The sequence below is a fragment of the Chiloscyllium punctatum genome, chromosome 28 (assembly GCF_047496795.1).
Source record: "Chiloscyllium punctatum isolate Juve2018m chromosome 28, sChiPun1.3, whole genome shotgun sequence".
Lineage (NCBI taxonomy): Eukaryota > Metazoa > Chordata > Chondrichthyes > Orectolobiformes > Hemiscylliidae > Chiloscyllium > Chiloscyllium punctatum.
In genome coordinates this window covers 7929706-7951182 of record NC_092766.1, presented here as the reverse complement: position 1 = coordinate 7951182, position 21477 = coordinate 7929706, and the positions used below count along the sequence as shown (strand labels likewise).

Genomic DNA, 21477 nt, shown 5'->3' with positions numbered 1-21477 from the left:
AGGGGGTGCAGTGATCAGTGTCGATTATTGAGGGGGGGCAGTGATCAGTGTCGATTATTGAGGGAAGGCAATGATCAGTGTCGATTATTGAAGGGGAGCAGTGATCAGTGTCGATTATTGACGGGGAGCAGTGATCAGTGTCGATTATTGAGGGGGAGCAGTGATCAGTGTCGATTATTGAGGGGGAGCAGTGATCAGTGTCGATTATTGAGGGGGAGCAGTGATCAGTGTCGGTTATTGAAGGGGAGCAGTGATCAGTGTCGATTATTGAGGGGGGGCAGTGATCAGTGTCGATTATTGAGGGAAGGCAATGATCAGTGTCGATTATTGAAGGGGAGCAGTGATCAGTGTCGATTATTGAAGGGGAGCAGTGATCAGTGTCGATTATTGAGGGGGAGCAGTGATCAGTGTCGATTATTGAAGGGGGTGCAGTGATCAGTGTCGATTATTGAGGGGGGGCAGTGATCAGTGTCGATTATTGAGGGAAGGCAATGATCAGTGTCGATTATTGAAGGGGAGCAGTGATCAGTGTCGATTATTGAAGGGGAGCAGTGATCAGTGTCGATTATTGAGGGGGAGCAGTGATCAGTGTCGATTATTGAAGGGGAGCAGTGATCAGTGTCGATTATTGAGGGGGTGCAGTGATCAGTGTCGATTATTGAGGGGGGGGCAGTGATCAGTGTCGATTATTGAGGGGAGCAGTGATCAGTGTCGATTATTGAGGGGGTGCAGTGATCAGTGTCGATTATTGAGGGGAGCAGTGATCAGTGTCGATTATTGAGGGGGTGCAGTGATCAGTGTCGATTATTGAAGGGGAGCAGTGATCAGTGTCGATTATTGAGGGGGAGCAGTGATCAGTGTCGATTATTGAGGGGGGGCAGTGATCAGTGTCGATTATTGAGGGAAGGCAACGATCAGTGTCGATTATTGAAGGGGTGCAGTGATCAGTGTCGATTATTGAAGGGGGTGCAGTGATCAGTGTCGATTATTGAGGGGGAGTAGTGATCAGTGTCGATTATTGAGGGGGAGCAGTGATCAGTGTCGATTATTGAGGGGAGCAGTGATCAGTGTCGATTATTGAGGGGAGCAGTGATCAGTGTCGATTATTGAGGGGGTGCAGTGATCAGTGTCGATTATTGAAGGGGAGCAGTGATCAGTGTCGATTATTGAGGGGGAGCAGTGATCAGTGTCGATTATTGAGGGGGAGCAGTGATCAGTGTCGATTATTGAGGGGGGGCAGTGATCAGTGTCGATTATTGAGGGGGAGCCGTGATCAGTGTCGATTATTGAGGGGGAGCAGTGATCAGTGTCGATTATTGAAGGGGGTGCAGTGATCAGTGTCGATTATTGAGGGGGGGCAGTGATCAGTGTCGATTATTGAGGGAAGGCAATGATCAGTGTCGATTATTGAAGGGGTGCAGTGATCAGTGTCGATTATTGAAGGGGTGCAGTGATCAGTGTCGATTATTGAGGGGGTGCAGTGATCAGTGTCGATTATTGAAGGGGGTGCAGTGATCAGTGTCGATTATTGAGGGGGGGCAGTGATCAGTGTCGATTATTGAGGGAAGGCAACGATCAGTGTCGATTATTGAAGGGGTGCAGTGATCAGTGTCGATTATTGAAGGGGAGCAGTGATCAGTGTCGATTATTGAGGGGGAGCAGTGATCAGTGTCGATTATTGAAGGGGAGCAGTGATCAGTGTCGATTATTGAGGGGGAGCAGTGATCAGTGTCGATTATTGAGGGGGGGCAGTGATCAGTGTCGATTATTGAGGGGGAGCAGTGATCAGTGTCGATTATTGAGGGGGAGCAGTGATCAGTGTCGATTATTGAAGGGGTGCAATGATCAGTGTCGATTATTGAAGGGGTGCAATGATCAGTGTCGATTATTGAGGGGGAGCAGTGATCAGTGTCGATTATTGAGGGGGAGCAGTGATCAGTGTCGATTATTGAGGGGGGGCAGTGATCAGTGTCGATTATTGAAGGGGTGCAGTGATCAGTGTCGATTATTGAGGGGGAGCAGTGATCAGTGTCGATTATTGAGGGGGTGCAGTGATCAGTGTCGGTTATTGAGGGCGAGCAGTGATCAGTGTCGATTATTGAGGGGGAGCAGTGATCAGTGTCGATTATTGAGGGGGTGCAGTGATCAGTGTCGGTTATTGAGGGCGAGCAGTGATCAGTGTCGATTATTGAGGGGGAGCAGTGATCAGTGTCGATTATTGAGGGGGCGCAGTGATCAGTGTCGATTATTGAGGGGGGCAGTGATCAGTGTCGATTATTGAGGAGGAGCAGTGATCAGTGTCGGTTATTGAGGGGGAGCAGTGATCAGTGTCGATTATTGAGGGGGAGCAGTGATCAGTGTCGATTATTGAGGGGGAGCAGTGATCAGTGTAGATTATTGAAGGGGAGCAGTGATCAGTGTCGATTATTGAGGGGGTGCAGTGATCAGTGTCGATTATTGAGGGGGTGCAGTGATCAGTGTCGATTATTGAGGGGGGTGCAGTGATCAGTGTCGATTATTGAGGGGGAGCAGTGATCAGTGTCGATTATTGAGGGGGTGCAGTGATCAGTGTCGGTTATTGAGGGCGAGCAGTGATCAGTGTCGATTATTGAGGGGGAGCAGTGATCAGTGTCGATTATTGAGGGGGCGCAGTGATCAGTGTCGATTATTGAGGGGGGCAGTGATCAGTGTTGATTATTGAGGAGGAGCAGTGATCAGTGTCGGTTATTGAGGGGGAGCAGTGATCAGTGTCGATTATTGAGGGGGAGCAGTGATCAGTGTCGATTATTGAGGGGGAGCAGTGATCAGTGTAGATTATTGAAGGGGAGCAGTGATCAGTGTCGATTATTGAGGGGGTGCAGTGATCAGTGTCGATTATTGAGGGGGTGCAGTGATCAGTGTCGATTATTGAGGGGGGTGCAGTGATCAGTGTCGATTATTGAGGGGGGGGCAGTGATCAGTGTCGATTATTGAGGGAAGGCAATGATCATTGTCGATTATTGAAGGGGTGCAGTGATCAGTGTCGATTATTGAGGGGGTGCAGTGATCAGTGTCGATTATTGAAGGGGGTGCAGTGATCAGTGTCGATTATTGAGGGGGGGCAGTGATCAGTGTCGATTATTGAGGGAAGGCAATGATCAGTGTCGATTATTGAAGGGGTGCAGTGATCAGTGTCGATTATTGAAGGGGTGCAGTGATCAGTGTCGATTATTGAGGGGGTGCAGTGATCAGTGTCGATTATTGAAGGGGGTGCAGTGATCAGTGTCGATTATTGAGGGGGGGCAGTGATCAGTGTCGATTATTGAGGGAAGGCAATGATCAGTGTCGATTATTGAAGGGGAGCAGTGATCAGTGTCGATTATTGAAGGGGAGCAGTGATCAGTGTCGATTATTGAGGGGGAGCAGTGATCAGTGTCGATTATTGAGGGGGAGCAGTGATCAGTGTCGATTATTGAGGGAAGGCAATGATCAGTGTCGATTATTGAAGGGGTGCAGTGATCAGTGTCGATTATTGAAGGGGTGCAGTGATCAGTGTCGATTATTGAGGGGGTGCAGTGATCAGTGTCGATTATTGAAGGGGGTGCAGTGATCAGTGTCGATTATTGAGGGGGGGCAGTGATCAGTGTCGATTATTGAGGGAAGGCAACGATCAGTGTCGATTATTGAAGGGGTGCAGTGATCAGTGTCGATTATTGAAGGGGAGCAGTGATCAGTGTCGATTATTGAGGGGGAGCAGTGATCAATGTCGATTATTGAAGGGGAGCAGTGATCAGTGTCGATTATTGAGGGGGGGCAGTGATCAGTGTCGATTATTGAGGGGGAGCAGTGATCAGTGTCGATTATTGAGGGGGAGCAGTGATCAGTGTCGATTATTGAGGGGGGGCAGTGATCAGTGTCGATTATTGAGGGGGAGCAGTGATCAGTGTCGATTATTGAGGGGGGGCAGTGATCAGTGTCGATTATTGAAGGGGTGCAGTGATCAGTGTCGATTATTGAGGGGGAGCAGTGATCAGTGTCGATTATTGAAGGGGTGCAATGATCAGTGTCGATTATTGAAGGGGTGCAATGATCAGTGTCGATTATTGAGGGGGAGCAGTGATCAGTGTCGATTGTTGAGGGGGAGCAGTGATCAGTGTCGATTATTGAGGGGGGGCAGTGATCAGTGTCGATTATTGAAGGGGTGCAGTGATCAGTGTCGATTATTGAGGGGGAGCAGTGATCAGTGTCGATTATTGAGGGGGTGCAGTGATCAGTGTCGGTTATTGAGGGCGAGCAGTGATCAGTGTCGATTATTGAGGGGGAGCAGTGATCAGTGTCGATTATTGAGGGGGCGCAGTGATCAGTGTCGATTATTGAGGGGGGCAGTGATCAGTCTCGATTATTGAGGAGGAGCAGTGATCAGTGTCGGTTATTGAGGGGGAGCAGTGATCAGTGTCGATTATTGAGGGGGTGCAGTGATCAGTGTCGATTATTGAAGGGGGTGCAGTGATCAGTGTCGATTATTGAGGGGGGGCAGTGATCAGTGTCGATTATTGAGGGAAGGCAATGATCAGTGTCGATTATTGAAGGGGTGCAGTGATCAGTGTCGATTATTGAAGGGGTGCAGTGATCAGTGTCGATTATTGAGGGGGTGCAGTGATCAGTGTCGATTATTGAAGGGGGTGCAGTGATCAGTGTCGATTATTGAGGGGGGGCAGTGATCAGTGTCGATTATTGAGGGAAGGCAATGATCAGTGTCGATTATTGAAGGGGTGCAGTGATCAGTGTCGATTATTGAAGGGGAGCAGTGATCAGTGTCGATTATTGAGGGGGAGCAGTGATCAGTGTCGATTATTGAGGGGGAGCAGTGATCAGTGTCGATTATTGAGGGGGTGCAGTGATCAGTGTCGATTATTGAGGGGGAGCAGTGATCAGTGTCGATTATTGAGGGGGAGCAGTGATCAGTGTCGATTATTGAAGGGCAGTGATCAGTGTCGATTATTGAGGGGGTGCAGTGATCAGTGTCGATTATTGAGGGGGGGCAGTGATCAGTGTCGATTATTGAGGGGGTGCAGTGATCAGTGTCGATTATTGAGGGGGAGCAGTGATCAGTGTCGATTATTGAGGGGGGGCAGTGATCAGTGTCGATTATTGAAGGGGAGCAGTGATCAGTGTCGATTATTGAGGGGGTGCAGTGATCAGTGTCGATTATTGAGGGGGAGCAGTGGTCAGTGTCGATTATTGAGGGGGAGCAGTGATCAGTGTCGATTATTGAGGGGGAGCAGTGATCAGTGTCGATTATTGAGGGGGCGCAGTGATCAGTGTCGATTATTGAGGGGGTGCAGTGATCAGTGTCGGTTATTGAAGGGGAGCAGTGATCAGTGTCGATTATTGAAGGGGAGCAGTGATCAGTGTCGATTATTGAAGGGGGTGCAGTGATCAGTGTCGATTATTGAGGGGGGGGCAGTGATCAGTGTCGATTATTGAGGGGGGGCAGTGATCAGTGTCGATTATTGAAGGGGAGCAGTGATCAGTGTCGATTTTTGAGGGGGTGCAGTGATCAGTGTCGATTATTGAGGGGGAGCAGTGATCAGTGTCGATTATTGAGGGGGAGCAGTGATCAGTGTCGATTATTGAGGGGGAGCAGTGATCAGTGTCGATTATTGAGGGGGAGCAGTGATCAGTGTCGATTATTGAAGGGGTGCAATGATCAGTGTCGATTATTGAGGGGGAGCAGTGATCAGTGTCGATTATTGAGGGGGGGCAGTGATCAGTGTCGATTATTGAGGGGGAGCAGTGATCAGTGTCGATTATTGAGGGGGCGCAGTGATCAGTGTCGATTATTGAGGGGGCGCAGTGATCAGTGTCGATTATTGAGGGGGAGCAGTGATCAGTGTCGATTATTGAGGGGGAGCAGTGATCAGTGTCGATTATTGAGGGGGTGCAGTGATCAGTGTCGATTATTGAGGGGGAGCAGTGATCAGTGTCGATTATTGAGGGGGTGCAGTGATCAGTGTCGATTATTGAAGGGGAGCAGTGATCAGTGTCGGTTATTGAAGGGGAGCAGTGATCAGTGTCGATTATTGAGGGGGAGCAGTGATCAGTGTCGATTATTGAAGGGGGTGCAGTGATCAGTGTCGATTATTGAGGGGGGGCAGTGATCAGTGTCGATTATTGAGGGAAGGCAATGATCAGTGTCGATTATTGAAGGGGAGCAGTGATCAGTGTCGATTATTGAGGGGGTGCAGTGATCAGTGTCGATTATTGAGGGGGAGCAGTGATCAGTGTCGATTATTGAGGGGGAGCAGTGATCAGTGTCGATTATTGAGGGGGCGCAGTGATCAGTGTCGATTATTGAGGGGGCGCAGTGATCAGTGTCGATTATTGAGGGGGAGCAGTGATCAGTGTCGATTATTGAGGGGGAGCAGTGATCAGTGTCGATTATTGAGGGGGTGCAGTGATCAGTGTCGATTATTGAGGGGGAGCAGTGATCAGTGTCGATTATTGAGGGGGTGCAGTGATCAGTGTCGATTATTGAAGGGGCGCAGTGATCAGTGTCGGTTATTGAAGGGGAGCAGTGATCAGTGTCGATTATTGAGGGGGAGCAGTGATCAGTGTCGATTATTGAAGGGGGTGCAGTGATCAGTGTCGATTATTGAGGGGGGGCAGTGATCAGTGTCGATTATTGAGGGAAGGCAATGATCAGTGTCGATTATTGAAGGGGAGCAGTGATCAGTGTCGATTATTGAGGGGGTGCAGTGATCAGTGTCGATTATTGAGGGGGAGCAGTGATCAGTGTCGATTATTGAGGGGGAGCAGTGATCAGTGTCGATTATTGAGGGGGAGCAGTGATCAGTGTCGATTATTGAGGGGGTGCAGTGATCAGTGTCGATTATTGAGGGGGAGCAGTGATCAGTGTCGATTATTGAGGGGGAGCAGTGATCAGTGTCGATTATTGAAGGGGGTGCAGTGATCAGTGTCGATTATTGAGGGGGGGCAGTGATCAGTGTCGATTATTGAGGGAAGGCAATGATCAGTGTCGATTATTGAAGGGGAGCAGTGATCAGTGTCGATTATTGACGGGGAGCAGTGATCAGTGTCGATTATTGAGGGGGAGCAGTGATCAGTGTCGATTATTGAGGGGGAGCAGTGATCAGTGTCGATTATTGAGGGGGAGCAGTGATCAGTGTCGGTTATTGAAGGGGAGCAGTGATCAGTGTCGATTATTGAGGGGGGGCAGTGATCAGTGTCGATTATTGAGGGAAGGCAATGATCAGTGTCGATTATTGAAGGGGAGCAGTGATCAGTGTCGATTATTGAAGGGGAGCAGTGATCAGTGTCGATTATTGAGGGGGAGCAGTGATCAGTGTCGATTATTGAAGGGGGTGCAGTGATCAGTGTCGATTATTGAGGGGGGGCAGTGATCAGTGTCGATTATTGAGGGAAGGCAATGATCAGTGTCGATTATTGAAGGGGAGCAGTGATCAGTGTCGATTATTGAAGGGGAGCAGTGATCAGTGTCGATTATTGAGGGGGAGCAGTGATCAGTGTCGATTATTGAAGGGGAGCAGTGATCAGTGTCGATTATTGAGGGGGTGCAGTGATCAGTGTCGATTATTAAGGGGGGGGCAGTGATCAGTGTCGATTATTGAGGGGAGCAGTGATCAGTGTCGATTATTGAGGGGGTGCAGTGATCAGTGTCGATTATTGAGGGGAGCAGTGATCAGTGTCGATTATTGAGGGGGTGCAGTGATCAGTGTCGATTATTGAAGGGGAGCAGTGATCAGTGTCGATTATTGAGGGGGAGCAGTGATCAGTGTCGATTATTGAGGGGGGGCAGTGATCAGTGTCGATTATTGAGGGAAGGCAACGATCAGTGTCGATTATTGAAGGGGTGCAGTGATCAGTGTCGATTATTGAAGGGGGTGCAGTGATCAGTGTCGATTATTGAGGGGGAGTAGTGATCAGTGTCGATTATTGAGGGGGAGCAGTGATCAGTGTCGATTATTGAGGGGAGCAGTGATCAGTGTCGATTATTGAGGGGAGCAGTGATCAGTGTCGATTATTGAGGGGGTGCAGTGATCAGTGTCGATTATTGAAGGGGAGCAGTGATCAGTGTCGATTATTGAGGGGGAGCAGTGATCAGTGTCGATTATTGAGGGGGAGCAGTGATCAGTGTCGATTATTGAGGGGGGGCAGTGATCAGTGTCGATTATTGAGGGGGAGCCGTGATCAGTGTCGATTATTGAGGGGGAGCAGTGATCAGTGTCGATTATTGAAGGGGGTGCAGTGATCAGTGTCGATTATTGAGGGGGGGCAGTGATCAGTGTCGATTATTGAGGGAAGGCAATGATCAGTGTCGATTATTGAAGGGGTGCAGTGATCAGTGTCGATTATTGAAGGGGTGCAGTGATCAGTGTCGATTATTGAGGGGGTGCAGTGATCAGTGTCGATTATTGAAGGGGGTGCAGTGATCAGTGTCGATTATTGAGGGGGGGCAGTGATCAGTGTCGATTATTGAGGGAAGGCAACGATCAGTGTCGATTATTGAAGGGGTGCAGTGATCAGTGTCGATTATTGAAGGGGAGCAGTGATCAGTGTCGATTATTGAGGGGGAGCAGTGATCAGTGTCGATTATTGAAGGGGAGCAGTGATCAGTGTCGATTATTGAGGGGGAGCAGTGATCAGTGTCGATTATTGAGGGGGGGCAGTGATCAGTGTCGATTATTGAGGGGGAGCAGTGATCAGTGTCGATTATTGAGGGGGAGCAGTGATCAGTGTCGATTATTGAAGGGGTGCAATGATCAGTGTCGATTATTGAAGGGGTGCAATGATCAGTGTCGATTATTGAGGGGGAGCAGTGATCAGTGTCGATTATTGAGGGGGAGCAGTGATCAGTGTCGATTATTGAGGGGGGGCAGTGATCAGTGTCGATTATTGAAGGGGTGCAGTGATCAGTGTCGATTATTGAGGGGGAGCAGTGATCAGTGTCGATTATTGAGGGGGTGCAGTGATCAGTGTCGGTTATTGAGGGCGAGCAGTGATCAGTGTCGATTATTGAGGGGGAGCAGTGATCAGTGTCGATTATTGAGGGGGTGCAGTGATCAGTGTCGGTTATTGAGGGCGAGCAGTGATCAGTGTCGATTATTGAGGGGGAGCAGTGATCAGTGTCGATTATTGAGGGGGCGCAGTGATCAGTGTCGATTATTGAGGGGGGCAGTGATCAGTGTCGATTATTGAGGAGGAGCAGTGATCAGTGTCGGTTATTGAGGGGGAGCAGTGATCAGTGTCGATTATTGAGGGGGAGCAGTGATCAGTGTCGATTATTGAGGGGGAGCAGTGATCAGTGTAGATTATTGAAGGGGAGCAGTGATCAGTGTCGATTATTGAGGGGGTGCAGTGATCAGTGTCGATTATTGAGGGGGTGCAGTGATCAGTGTCGATTATTGAGGGGGGTGCAGTGATCAGTGTCGATTATTGAGGGGGAGCAGTGATCAGTGTCGATTATTGAGGGGGTGCAGTGATCAGTGTCGGTTATTGAGGGCGAGCAGTGATCAGTGTCGATTATTGAGGGGGAGCAGTGATCAGTGTCGATTATTGAGGGGGCGCAGTGATCAGTGTCGATTATTGAGGGGGGCAGTGATCAGTGTTGATTATTGAGGAGGAGCAGTGATCAGTGTCGGTTATTGAGGGGGAGCAGTGATCAGTGTCGATTATTGAGGGGGAGCAGTGATCAGTGTCGATTATTGAGGGGGAGCAGTGATCAGTGTAGATTATTGAAGGGGAGCAGTGATCAGTGTCGATTATTGAGGGGGTGCAGTGATCAGTGTCGATTATTGAGGGGGTGCAGTGATCAGTGTCGATTATTGAGGGGGGTGCAGTGATCAGTGTCGATTATTGAGGGGGGGGCAGTGATCAGTGTCGATTATTGAGGGAAGGCAATGATCATTGTCGATTATTGAAGGGGTGCAGTGATCAGTGTCGATTATTGAGGGGGTGCAGTGATCAGTGTCGATTATTGAAGGGGGTGCAGTGATCAGTGTCGATTATTGAGGGGGGGCAGTGATCAGTGTCGATTATTGAGGGAAGGCAATGATCAGTGTCGATTATTGAAGGGGTGCAGTGATCAGTGTCGATTATTGAAGGGGTGCAGTGATCAGTGTCGATTATTGAGGGGGTGCAGTGATCAGTGTCGATTATTGAAGGGGGTGCAGTGATCAGTGTCGATTATTGAGGGGGGGCAGTGATCAGTGTCGATTATTGAGGGAAGGCAATGATCAGTGTCGATTATTGAAGGGGAGCAGTGATCAGTGTCGATTATTGAAGGGGAGCAGTGATCAGTGTCGATTATTGAGGGGGAGCAGTGATCAGTGTCGATTATTGAGGGGGAGCAGTGATCAGTGTCGATTATTGAGGGAAGGCAATGATCAGTGTCGATTATTGAAGGGGTGCAGTGATCAGTGTCGATTATTGAAGGGGTGCAGTGATCAGTGTCGATTATTGAGGGGGTGCAGTGATCAGTGTCGATTATTGAAGGGGGTGCAGTGATCAGTGTCGATTATTGAGGGGGGGCAGTGATCAGTGTCGATTATTGAGGGAAGGCAACGATCAGTGTCGATTATTGAAGGGGTGCAGTGATCAGTGTCGATTATTGAAGGGGAGCAGTGATCAGTGTCGATTATTGAGGGGGAGCAGTGATCAATGTCGATTATTGAAGGGGAGCAGTGATCAGTGTCGATTATTGAGGGGGGGCAGTGATCAGTGTCGATTATTGAGGGGGAGCAGTGATCAGTGTCGATTATTGAGGGGGAGCAGTGATCAGTGTCGATTATTGAGGGGGGGCAGTGATCAGTGTCGATTATTGAGGGGGAGCAGTGATCAGTGTCGATTATTGAGGGGGGGCAGTGATCAGTGTCGATTATTGAAGGGGTGCAGTGATCAGTGTCGATTATTGAGGGGGAGCAGTGATCAGTGTCGATTATTGAAGGGGTGCAATGATCAGTGTCGATTATTGAAGGGGTGCAGTGATCAGTGTCGATTATTGAGGGGGAGCAGTGATCAGTGTCGATTGTTGAGGGGGAGCAGTGATCAGTGTCGATTATTGAGGGGGGGCAGTGATCAGTGTCGATTATTGAAGGGGTGCAGTGATCAGTGTCGATTATTGAGGGGGAGCAGTGATCAGTGTCGATTATTGAGGGGGTGCAGTGATCAGTGTCGGTTATTGAGGGCGAGCAGTGATCAGTGTCGATTATTGAGGGGGAGCAGTGATCAGTGTCGATTATTGAGGGGGCGCAGTGATCAGTGTCGATTATTGAGGGGGGCAGTGATCAGTCTCGATTATTGAGGAGGAGCAGTGATCAGTGTCGGTTATTGAGGGGGAGCAGTGATCAGTGTCGATTATTGAGGGGGTGCAGTGATCAGTGTCGATTATTGAAGGGGGTGCAGTGATCAGTGTCGATTATTGAGGGGGGGCAGTGATCAGTGTCGATTATTGAGGGAAGGCAATGATCAGTGTCGATTATTGAAGGGGTGCAGTGATCAGTGTCGATTATTGAAGGGGTGCAGTGATCAGTGTCGATTATTGAGGGGGTGCAGTGATCAGTGTCGATTATTGAAGGGGGTGCAGTGATCAGTGTCGATTATTGAGGGGGGGCAGTGATCAGTGTCGATTATTGAGGGAAGGCAATGATCAGTGTCGATTATTGAAGGGGTGCAGTGATCAGTGTCGATTATTGAAGGGGAGCAGTGATCAGTGTCGATTATTGAGGGGGAGCAGTGATCAGTGTCGATTATTGAGGGGGAGCAGTGATCAGTGTCGATTATTGAGGGGGTGCAGTGATCAGTGTCGATTATTGAGGGGGAGCAGTGATCAGTGTCGATTATTGAGGGGGAGCAGTGATCAGTGTCGATTATTGAAGGGCAGTGATCAGTGTCGATTATTGAGGGGGTGCAGTGATCAGTGTCGATTATTGAGGGGGGGCAGTGATCAGTGTCGATTATTGAGGGGGTGCAGTGATCAGTGTCGATTATTGAGGGGGAGCAGTGATCAGTGTCGATTATTGAGGGGGGGCAGTGATCAGTGTCGATTATTGAAGGGGAGCAGTGATCAGTGTCGATTATTGAGGGGGTGCAGTGATCAGTGTCGATTATTGAGGGGGAGCAGTGGTCAGTGTCGATTATTGAGGGGGAGCAGTGATCAGTGTCGATTATTGAGGGGGAGCAGTGATCAGTGTCGATTATTGAGGGGGCGCAGTGATCAGTGTCGATTATTGAGGGGGTGCAGTGATCAGTGTCGGTTATTGAAGGGGAGCAGTGATCAGTGTCGATTATTGAAGGGGAGCAGTGATCAGTGTCGATTATTGAAGGGGGTGCAGTGATCAGTGTCGATTATTGAGGGGGGGGCAGTGATCAGTGTCGATTATTGAGGGGGGGCAGTGATCAGTGTCGATTATTGAAGGGGAGCAGTGATCAGTGTCGATTTTTGAGGGGGTGCAGTGATCAGTGTCGATTATTGAGGGGGAGCAGTGATCAGTGTCGATTATTGAGGGGGAGCAGTGATCAGTGTCGATTATTGAGGGGGAGCAGTGATCAGTGTCGATTATTGAGGGGGAGCAGTGATCAGTGTCGATTATTGAAGGGGTGCAATGATCAGTGTCGATTATTGAGGGGGAGCAGTGATCAGTGTCGATTATTGAGGGGGGGCAGTGATCAGTGTCGATTATTGAGGGGGAGCAGTGATCAGTGTCGATTATTGAGGGGGCGCAGTGATCAGTGTCGATTATTGAGGGGGCGCAGTGATCAGTGTCGATTATTGAGGGGGAGCAGTGATCAGTGTCGATTATTGAGGGGGAGCAGTGATCAGTGTCGATTATTGAGGGGGTGCAGTGATCAGTGTCGATTATTGAGGGGGAGCAGTGATCAGTGTCGATTATTGAGGGGGTGCAGTGATCAGTGTCGATTATTGAAGGGGAGCAGTGATCAGTGTCGGTTATTGAAGGGGAGCAGTGATCAGTGTCGATTATTGAGGGGGAGCAGTGATCAGTGTCGATTATTGAAGGGGGTGCAGTGATCAGTGTCGATTATTGAGGGGGGGCAGTGATCAGTGTCGATTATTGAGGGAAGGCAATGATCAGTGTCGATTATTGAAGGGGAGCAGTGATCAGTGTCGATTATTGAGGGGGTGCAGTGATCAGTGTCGATTATTGAGGGGGAGCAGTGATCAGTGTCGATTATTGAGGGGGAGCAGTGATCAGTGTCGATTATTGAGGGGGCGCAGTGATCAGTGTCGATTATTGAGGGGGCGCAGTGATCAGTGTCGATTATTGAGGGGGAGCAGTGATCAGTGTCGATTATTGAGGGGGAGCAGTGATCAGTGTCGATTATTGAGGGGGTGCAGTGATCAGTGTCGATTATTGAGGGGGAGCAGTGATCAGTGTCGATTATTGAGGGGGTGCAGTGATCAGTGTCGATTATTGAAGGGGCGCAGTGATCAGTGTCGGTTATTGAAGGGGAGCAGTGATCAGTGTCGATTATTGAGGGGGAGCAGTGATCAGTGTCGATTATTGAAGGGGGTGCAGTGATCAGTGTCGATTATTGAGGGGGGGCAGTGATCAGTGTCGATTATTGAGGGAAGGCAATGATCAGTGTCGATTATTGAAGGGGAGCAGTGATCAGTGTCGATTATTGAGGGGGTGCAGTGATCAGTGTCGATTATTGAGGGGGAGCAGTGATCAGTGTCGATTATTGAGGGGGAGCAGTGATCAGTGTCGATTATTGAGGGGGAGCAGTGATCAGTGTCGATTATTGAGGGGGAGCAGTGATCAGTGTCGATTATTGAGGGGGAGCCGTGATCAGTGTCGATTATTGAAGGGGTGCAGTGATCAGTGTCGATTATTGAGGGGGTGCAGTGATCAGTGTCGATTATTGAAGGGGAGCAGTGATCAGTGTCGATTATTGAGGGGGGGCAGTGATCAGTGTCGATTATTGAGGGGGTGCAGTGATCAGTGTCGATTATTGAGGGGGTGCAGTGATCAGTGTCGATTATTGAGGGGGTGCAGTGATCAGTGTCGATTATTGAGGGCAAGCAGTGATCAGTGTCGATTATTGAGGGGGAGCAGTGATCAGTGTCGATTATTGAGGGGGTGCAGTGATCAGTGTCGATTATTGAAAGGGAGCAGTGATCAGTGTCGATTATTGAGGGGGTGCAGTGATCAGTGTCGATTATTGAAGTGGGTGCAGTGATCAGTGTCGATTATTGAGGGGGTGCAGTGATCAGTGTCGATTATTGAGGGGGTGCAGTGATCAGTGTCGATTATTGAGGGGGTGCAGTGATCAGTGTCGATTATTGAAAGGGAGCAGTGATCAGTGTTGATTATTGAAGTGGGTGCAGTGATCAATATTGATTAATAAGGGGGTGTTTGAGGGTGGGGCCGTGATCAATATTGATGATTGAGGGGACTCGCGATCACTGTGCAATTGATCCTTCTATTTGATGTTGCTGATGGGTTTGAACCCTGTTTGTCTGGTAGTTTAGTTTGCAATTCATTTGGCATAGACTGGGTGGACTAAAGGGTCTGTTTCTGTGCTCTCTAACTCTATGACTGTATTTGCCGATCCTGAGACCAATGAGGACACCTTTCTCACTGTGATCATATTTGTGTCTGTGTTTCAGGAATGAGTATAAGAAGAGTCTGACACTGCGAGCGTTTCCACGGAAACCGTGCAAGGTGCTGCTGAACTCCTTGAACCTGTTATACCAGCAGCTGGATGAATGTGAGTGCTGGTCCAGTTTGACATCGGCCAATCCAGTCACATCTCTCCACATGGCTTTGACTTCACCCTCGTGTACTCCCTCACATTTCACTTCTTCATTCCTCATTCAGTCACTTCCCTTGTCTCCTTAAACCAAGTCTAACGCTTTAGGCTCCGGACCATTTCCCCCAAACCCAGATACTCCCAAGCAACTATCTGGGTCACGTTGTTTCCCCATAAGGCCTGTCGAACGGTCAGCGCTGAGGGAGCACCGCACTGTCAGAGGGTCAGCGCTGAGGGAGTGGACACTGTCGGAGGGTCAGCGCTGAGGGAGCACCGCACTGTCGGAGGGTCAGCGCTGAGGGAGTGGGCACTGTCGGAGGGTCAGCGCTGAGGGAGTGGGCACTGTCGGAGGGTCAGTGCTGAGGGAGTGGGCACTGTCGGAGGGTCAGTGCTGAGGGAGTGGGCACTGTCGGAGGGTCAGTGCTGAGGGAGTGGGCACTGTCGGAGGGTCAGTGCTGAGGGAGTGGGCACTGTCGGAGGGTCAGTGCTGAGGGAGTGGGCACTGTGGGAGGGTCAGTGCTGAGGGAGTGGGCACTGTGGGAGGGTCAGTGCTGAGGGAGTGGGCACTGTCGGAGGGTCAGTGCTGAGGGAGTGGGCACTGTCGGAGGGTCAGTGCTGAGGGAGTGGGCACTGTCGGAGGGTCAGTGCTGAGGGAGTGGGCACTGTCGGAGGGTCAGTGCTGAGGGAGTGGGCACTGTCGGAGGGTCAGTGCTGAGGGAGTGGGCACTGTCGGAGGGTCAGTGCTGAGGGAGCGCCGCACTGTCGGAGGGTCAGTGCTGAGGGAGTGGACACTGTCGGAGGGTCAGCGCTGAGGGAGCACCGCACTGTCGGAGGGTCAGTGCTGAGGGAGTGGACACTGTCGGAGGGTCAGCGCTGAGGGAGCACCGCACTGTCAGAGGGTCAGCGCTGAGGGAGTGGACACTGTCGGAGGGTCAGCGCTGAGGGAGCACCACACTGTCGGAGGGTCAGCGCTGAGGGAGCACCACACTGTCGGAGGGTCAGCGCTGAGGGAGTGGGCACTGTCGGAGGGTCAGTGCTGAGGGAGTGGGCACTGTCGGAGGGTCAGTGCTGAGGGAGTGGGCACTGTCGGAGGGTCAGTGCTGAGGGAGTGGGCACTGTCGGAGGGTCAGTGCTGAGGGAGTGGGCACTGTCGGAGGGTCAGTGCTGAGGGAGTGGGCACTGTCGGAGGGTCAGTGCTGAGGGAGTGGGCACTGTGGGAGGGTCAGTGCTGAGGGAGCGCCGCACTGTGGGAGGGTCAGTGCTGAGGGAGTGGGCACTGTGGGAGGGTCAGTGCTGAGGGAGTGGGCACTGTGGGAGGGTCAGTGCTGAGGGAGTGGGCACTGTGGGAGGGTCAGTGCTGAGGGAGTGGGCACTGTGGGAGGGTCAGTGCTGAGGGAGTGGGCACTGTGGGAGGGTCAGTGCTGAGGGAGTGGGCACTGTGGGAGGGTCAGTGCTGAGGGAGTGGGCACTGTCGGAGGGTCAGTGCTGAGGGATTGGGCACTGTCGGAGGGTCAGTGCTGAGGGAGTGGGCACTGTCGGAGGGTCAGTGCTGAGGGAGTGGGCACTGTCGGAGGGTCAGTGCTGAGGGAGTGGGCACTGTCGGAGGGTCAGTGCTGAGGGAGTGGGCACTGTCGGAGGGTCAGTGCTGAGGGAGTGGGCACTGTCGGAGGGTCAGTGCTGAGGGAGTGGGCACTGTCGGAGGGTCAGTGCTGAGGGAGTGGGCACTGTCGGAGGGTCAGTGCTGAGGGAGTGGGCACTGTCGGAGGGTCAGTGCTGAGGGAGTGGGCACTGTCGGAGGGTCAGTGCTGAGGGAGTGGGCACTGTCGGAGGGTCAGTGCTGAGGGAGTGGGCACTGTCGGAGGGTCAGTGCTGAGGGAGTGGGCACTGTCGGAGGGTCAGTGCTGAGGGAGTGGGCACTGTCGGAGGGTCAGTGCTGAGGGAGTGGGCACTGTCGGAGGGTCAGTGCTGAGGGAGTGGGCACTGTCGGAGGGTCAGTGCTGAGGGAGTGGGCACTGTCGGAGGGTCAGTGCTGAGGGAGTGGGCACTGTCGGAGGGTCAGTGCTGAGGGAGTGGGCACTGTCGGAGGGTCAGTGCTGAGGGAGTGGGCACTGTCGGAGGGTCAGTGCTGAGGGAGTGGGCACTGTCGGAGGGTCAGTGCTGAGGGAGTGGGCACTGTCGGAGGGTCAGTGCTGAGGGAGTGGGCACTGTCGGAGGGTCAGTGCTGAGGGAGTGGGCACTGTCGGAGGGTCAGTGCTGAGGGAGTGGGCACTGTCGGAGGGTCAGTGCTGAGGGAGTGGGCACTGTCGGAGGGTCAGTGCTGAGGGAGTGGGCACTGTCGGAGGGTCAGTGCTGAGGGAGTGGGCACTGTCGGAGGGTCAGTGCTGAGGGAGTGGGCACTGTCGGAGGGTCAGTGCTGAGGGAGTGGGCACTGTCGGAGGGTCAGTGCTGAGGGAGTGGGCACTGTCGGAGGGTCAGTGCTGAGGGAGTGGGCACTGTCGGAGGGTCAGTGCTGAGGGAGTGGGCACTGTCGGAGGGTCAGTGCTGAGGGAGTGGGCACTGTCGGAGGGTCAGTGCTGAGGGAGTGGGCACTGTCGGAGGGTCAGTGCTGAGGGAGTGGGCACTGTCGGAGGGTCAGTGCTGAGGGAGTGGGCACTGTCGGAGGGTCAGTGCTGAGGGAGTGGGCACTGTCGGAGGGTCAGTGCTGAGGGAGTGCCGCACTGTGGGAGGGTCAGTGCTGAGGGAGTGGGCACTGTGGGAGGGTCCGTGCTGAGGGAGTGGGCACTGTGGGAGGGTCCGTGCTGAGGGAGTGGGCACTGTGGGAGGGTCAGTGCTGAGGGAGTGGGCACTGTGGGAGGGTCAGCGCTGAGGGAGTGGGCACTGTGGGAGGGTCAGCGCTGAGGGAGCGCCGCACTGTGGGAGGGTCAGCGCTGATGGAGCGCCGCACTGTGGGAGGGTCAGCGCTGAGGGAGCGCCGCACTGTGGGAGGGTCAGCGCTGAGGGAGCGCCGCACTGTCGGAGGGTCAGCGCTGAGGGAGCGCCGCACTGTCGGAGAGTCAGCGCTGATTGAGTGCCACAGTCAGAGGGTCAGCGCTGAGGGAGTGCCACAGTCGGAGGGTCAGCGCTGAAGGATCGGCGCACTGTCGGTGGGTCAGTGCTGAGGGAGTGCCGCACTGTCGAAGGGAACCCCACTGGGTCAGGGCTAAAGTGGGGCCGAGGGAGTGCAGTATGTTTAGTACATTATTGCGTGATTGTCTGGGTGTGTCACTGTGCAAGCCTCTTGCTCCTGTGTAGGAGTTTGCTGATGGTTGTTCCTCCTTCCTGGCACTGTTTGACTTGCTGCTGCCTCTCTCTCCAGTGTACAACAAGCCAGCAGAAGAGGCCACGCTGGAGTTTCTCTTGACTGACTATGATTTGATCTATGGACGTAGGAAGCAGCTGGAGCTGGAGATCCAGGAAGCTTTCCTGCGCTTTATGGCCTGCACTCTGAAGGGCTATCGCTCCTACCTCATGCCCATCACACAAGCCCCTTCGGAGACCACCACTGACTCGAGTTCCCTCTTCAACCTGCAGGGTAAGCACTTCTGTAAACCAGGGCAGGTTCTGGGGCTGTGTGCTGGCTTTGGCACACTCCTGTGTCACACCGGGTGTGCTGACTGTATAATCCCAGCCCAATCACCGTGCTGCAGGGTCTCTCTTCACTTTAACCAGCTCAGTTCCAGAGATGTTGAATTCACAGGCACCTTATTAACAACTTCCGCTGTTGAAGTTCCCTCTGTCATCAGGCTGAGGTACCATGTTAGTGTGAATTTGGGACCAAAGCAACATTCAAACTAGACTCAATCTTTATTCTTGCATGGGATGTCGGTGTTGCTGGTACAGCTGGCATTTGTTGTCTGTCCCTAATTGCCCTCAAACTGAGAATCTTTGCATGCCTTTGCAGAGGGCATTGAAGAGCCAACCCCATAGCTGTGTGTCTGGAGTCACGTACAGGCCAGACCAGGTAAGGACAGCAGATTATTTCTCCCCCAAAGGACATGAGTGAACCAGATGTGTTTCTGCAACAACCAGTGACCGCTGAGTTAGATCAGGCCAGATTCACATTTAATTGCACTCCCATTCCACCAGGGGCAGTGTTGGATTTGTCCCCCAGAGCATTAGCCTGGCTCTTCAATGACCAACCCCACAGTATTGACTTGCCATCACTACCCTTGGCTTTGACAGGGCTGGACAGAGGAATGACCACCTCCTCATTGAGCCACTCGGGAGGGGGCCAGGGTGGGACTGGTGGATGCTGGGTTGGGTTAGTGCACTGTAACCTTTGGTTAGGTGGGCTGGCTGCTCTGGTGATCGGTAACATGGGGACACAGCTCAGTAACCTGCTGGTTATAAAGCCTGCAGTCTCTCTCTCTCTCTCTCTCCCTCGCCCCTCAGGATTCCTGAAAAGCCGGGATCGAGCAAACCAGAAGTTCTATGCGTTGCTGACCAAGACCCAACTCTTTACCCAGTTCATCGAGGAGTGCTCTTTCGTCAGCGACCGGCAGTCTAGTCTCGAGTTCTTCGACGGGTGCGTTGAGAAGGTTAGCTGGCCTTCTGTGTTACACCAAAGCACAGACCCTTTCTCTGCAGCAATCTCCATCCACCCCCTCTTTACAACCGGCCGAAAGACCCCGCCTTTATCTTTAATCCATGTTTTTGGGCTGTGGACCAAAATGGGGAAAGGTTGCAGCCGGAAAGTAAGGAAACTTTGGCAGGAGATATGGCAGCTTTTAAACCTTGAGTGGAACTCTGAGAGTTGTTGCTTTGGTAGAGTAGCGAGGGAGGGATACTCTGGCACTGGAGTGGGGGAAGGCAGTGAGCTGATATTTAGCGGCACGGTGACTCAGTGGTTAGCACAGCTGCCTCACAGCACCAGGGACCCAGGTTTGATTCCAGCCTCAGGTGACTGTTTGTGTGGAGTTTGCACATTCTCCCTGTGTCTGCGTGGGTTTTCTCCGGAAGCTCAGGTTTCCTTTCTCAATCCAAAGATGTGCTGGTTAGGTTGATTGGCCTTGCTAAATTGCCCATAGTGTTCAGGGCTGTAAAGGTTAGGTGTATTAGTCAGGGTTAAATATAGGGTAGGGGGAATGGGTCTGGGTGGGTTACTCTTCGGAGGGTCGGTGTGGACTTGTTGGGCCGAAGGGTCTGTTCCCACACTGTAGGGATTCTACAAGAAACAGAGTTCGGTAAGATCCTCGTGTCACACAGTCATACAGCACAGAAACAGACCCTTCAGTCCAATCTGTCAATGCCAACCAGATATTCCAACCCAATCTAGTCCCACCTGCCAGCCCCTGGCCCATATTCCTCCAAACCCTTCCTATTTGTATAACCATCCAGATGCCTTTTAAATGCTGTTAATTGTATCAGCCTCCACCACTTCCTCTGGCAGCTTACTCCATACACGTACCACCCTCTATGTGAAAACGTTGCTCCTTAGTTCCCATTTCAATCTGTCCCCCTCTCACCTCAAACCTATGCCCTCTGGTTCTGGACTCCCCCACCCTGTGGAAAGGACCTTGTCTATTTACCCAATCCATGCCCCTCATGATATTATAAGCCTCTATAAGGTCAATGACACCCAAGGGTACAAAGTCCCAGCCTCTCCCTATAACTCAAACCTTCTAGTCCCAGTAACATACTTGTCAATCTTTTCTGCACCCTCTCCAATTTCGGAATACCCTTCCTATAAGCTGCCACATCTCAGCAATTACTGAGAGACTGAATACTTAGAGTGATGGCCTTGTGTCTGCAATAAAGACTTGGGGGGAGGACTGGGAAAGAAGACAAAGATCAGAGATCAGGAGGACTTGGAAGAAGCAAAAGGACGTTTCATTGAATCTCGGTGCTATTCAGCTGTGTTCAATTATACCCTCCGTCCGTAAAATTGATGGTTTTTGTTTGTGTCTGTCTGTCTGGTTGTGTATGTAGGGGTTTAAGAAGGAGCTAGCATATGTCTACCTGTGGCTAACCCTGGTTTATTTTTTCATAAATAGTAGTTTCTTGTTAAGTACCAAAACATCAGTGTTTTCTGTTGCCCTGAGTCCATCAGTCGGGAAATTGGGGGAGTAATTTGATAAAACCTTACCTCAGGTATCAGCCCTCACTTTGGGGAGCACACCAATAAAGCCCCACTTTTCCCGGAGTCATCACAGAAGTTAAAGGTTTCAAAAAATATGCAGAATTCCCCAATTTGCCTTTCTTTTGGACCCAGGTTGACAGCAAAACCAAAACAGGTTTCCTTTTGGCAGAAACTGCTAATTGTTCCAAGGTATGAGACCCTCACTATGGGGTAAATAATGGTGAACTGTCAGCAAATAAGTCTACTAGTCGAAACAGTAATCCACTTACACACTTCCCTTCTATACACACACACACAGACACACACACACACAGACACACACACACACACACACACACACACACACACACACACACACACACACACACACACACACTCACTCATTGGTACACAGACTGTCTCTCGTGTTCATTTACTCGCATGTTCTCACATGCACTCGCTCGCTTCGCTCTCTTCCACTCTCGCTTGCTCTCCCTCCCGCCCGCTCGCTCTCTCTCTCCCCCCTCCCTCTCGCTCGCTCACACTCTCTCTCTCCCTCTCTTCCCCGCTCTCTCGTTCGCTCCCAC

The 21477-nt window shown here is 51.6% G+C and overlaps 1 protein-coding gene across 1 annotated transcript in view; it reads left to right on the top strand.

The window, feature by feature from the left end:
- Positions 1-21477, top strand: part of LOC140453888 (DENN domain-containing protein 4B-like) — a 66684-nt gene that overhangs the window by 23175 nt on the left and 22032 nt on the right. The window contains 4 exon segments of the mRNA XM_072548747.1: positions 14651-14751; positions 18149-18364; positions 19225-19825; positions 21044-21100. Of these exon segments, the coding sequence (XP_072404848.1) occupies positions 14651-14751; positions 18149-18364; positions 19225-19825; positions 21044-21100 (975 nt within the window).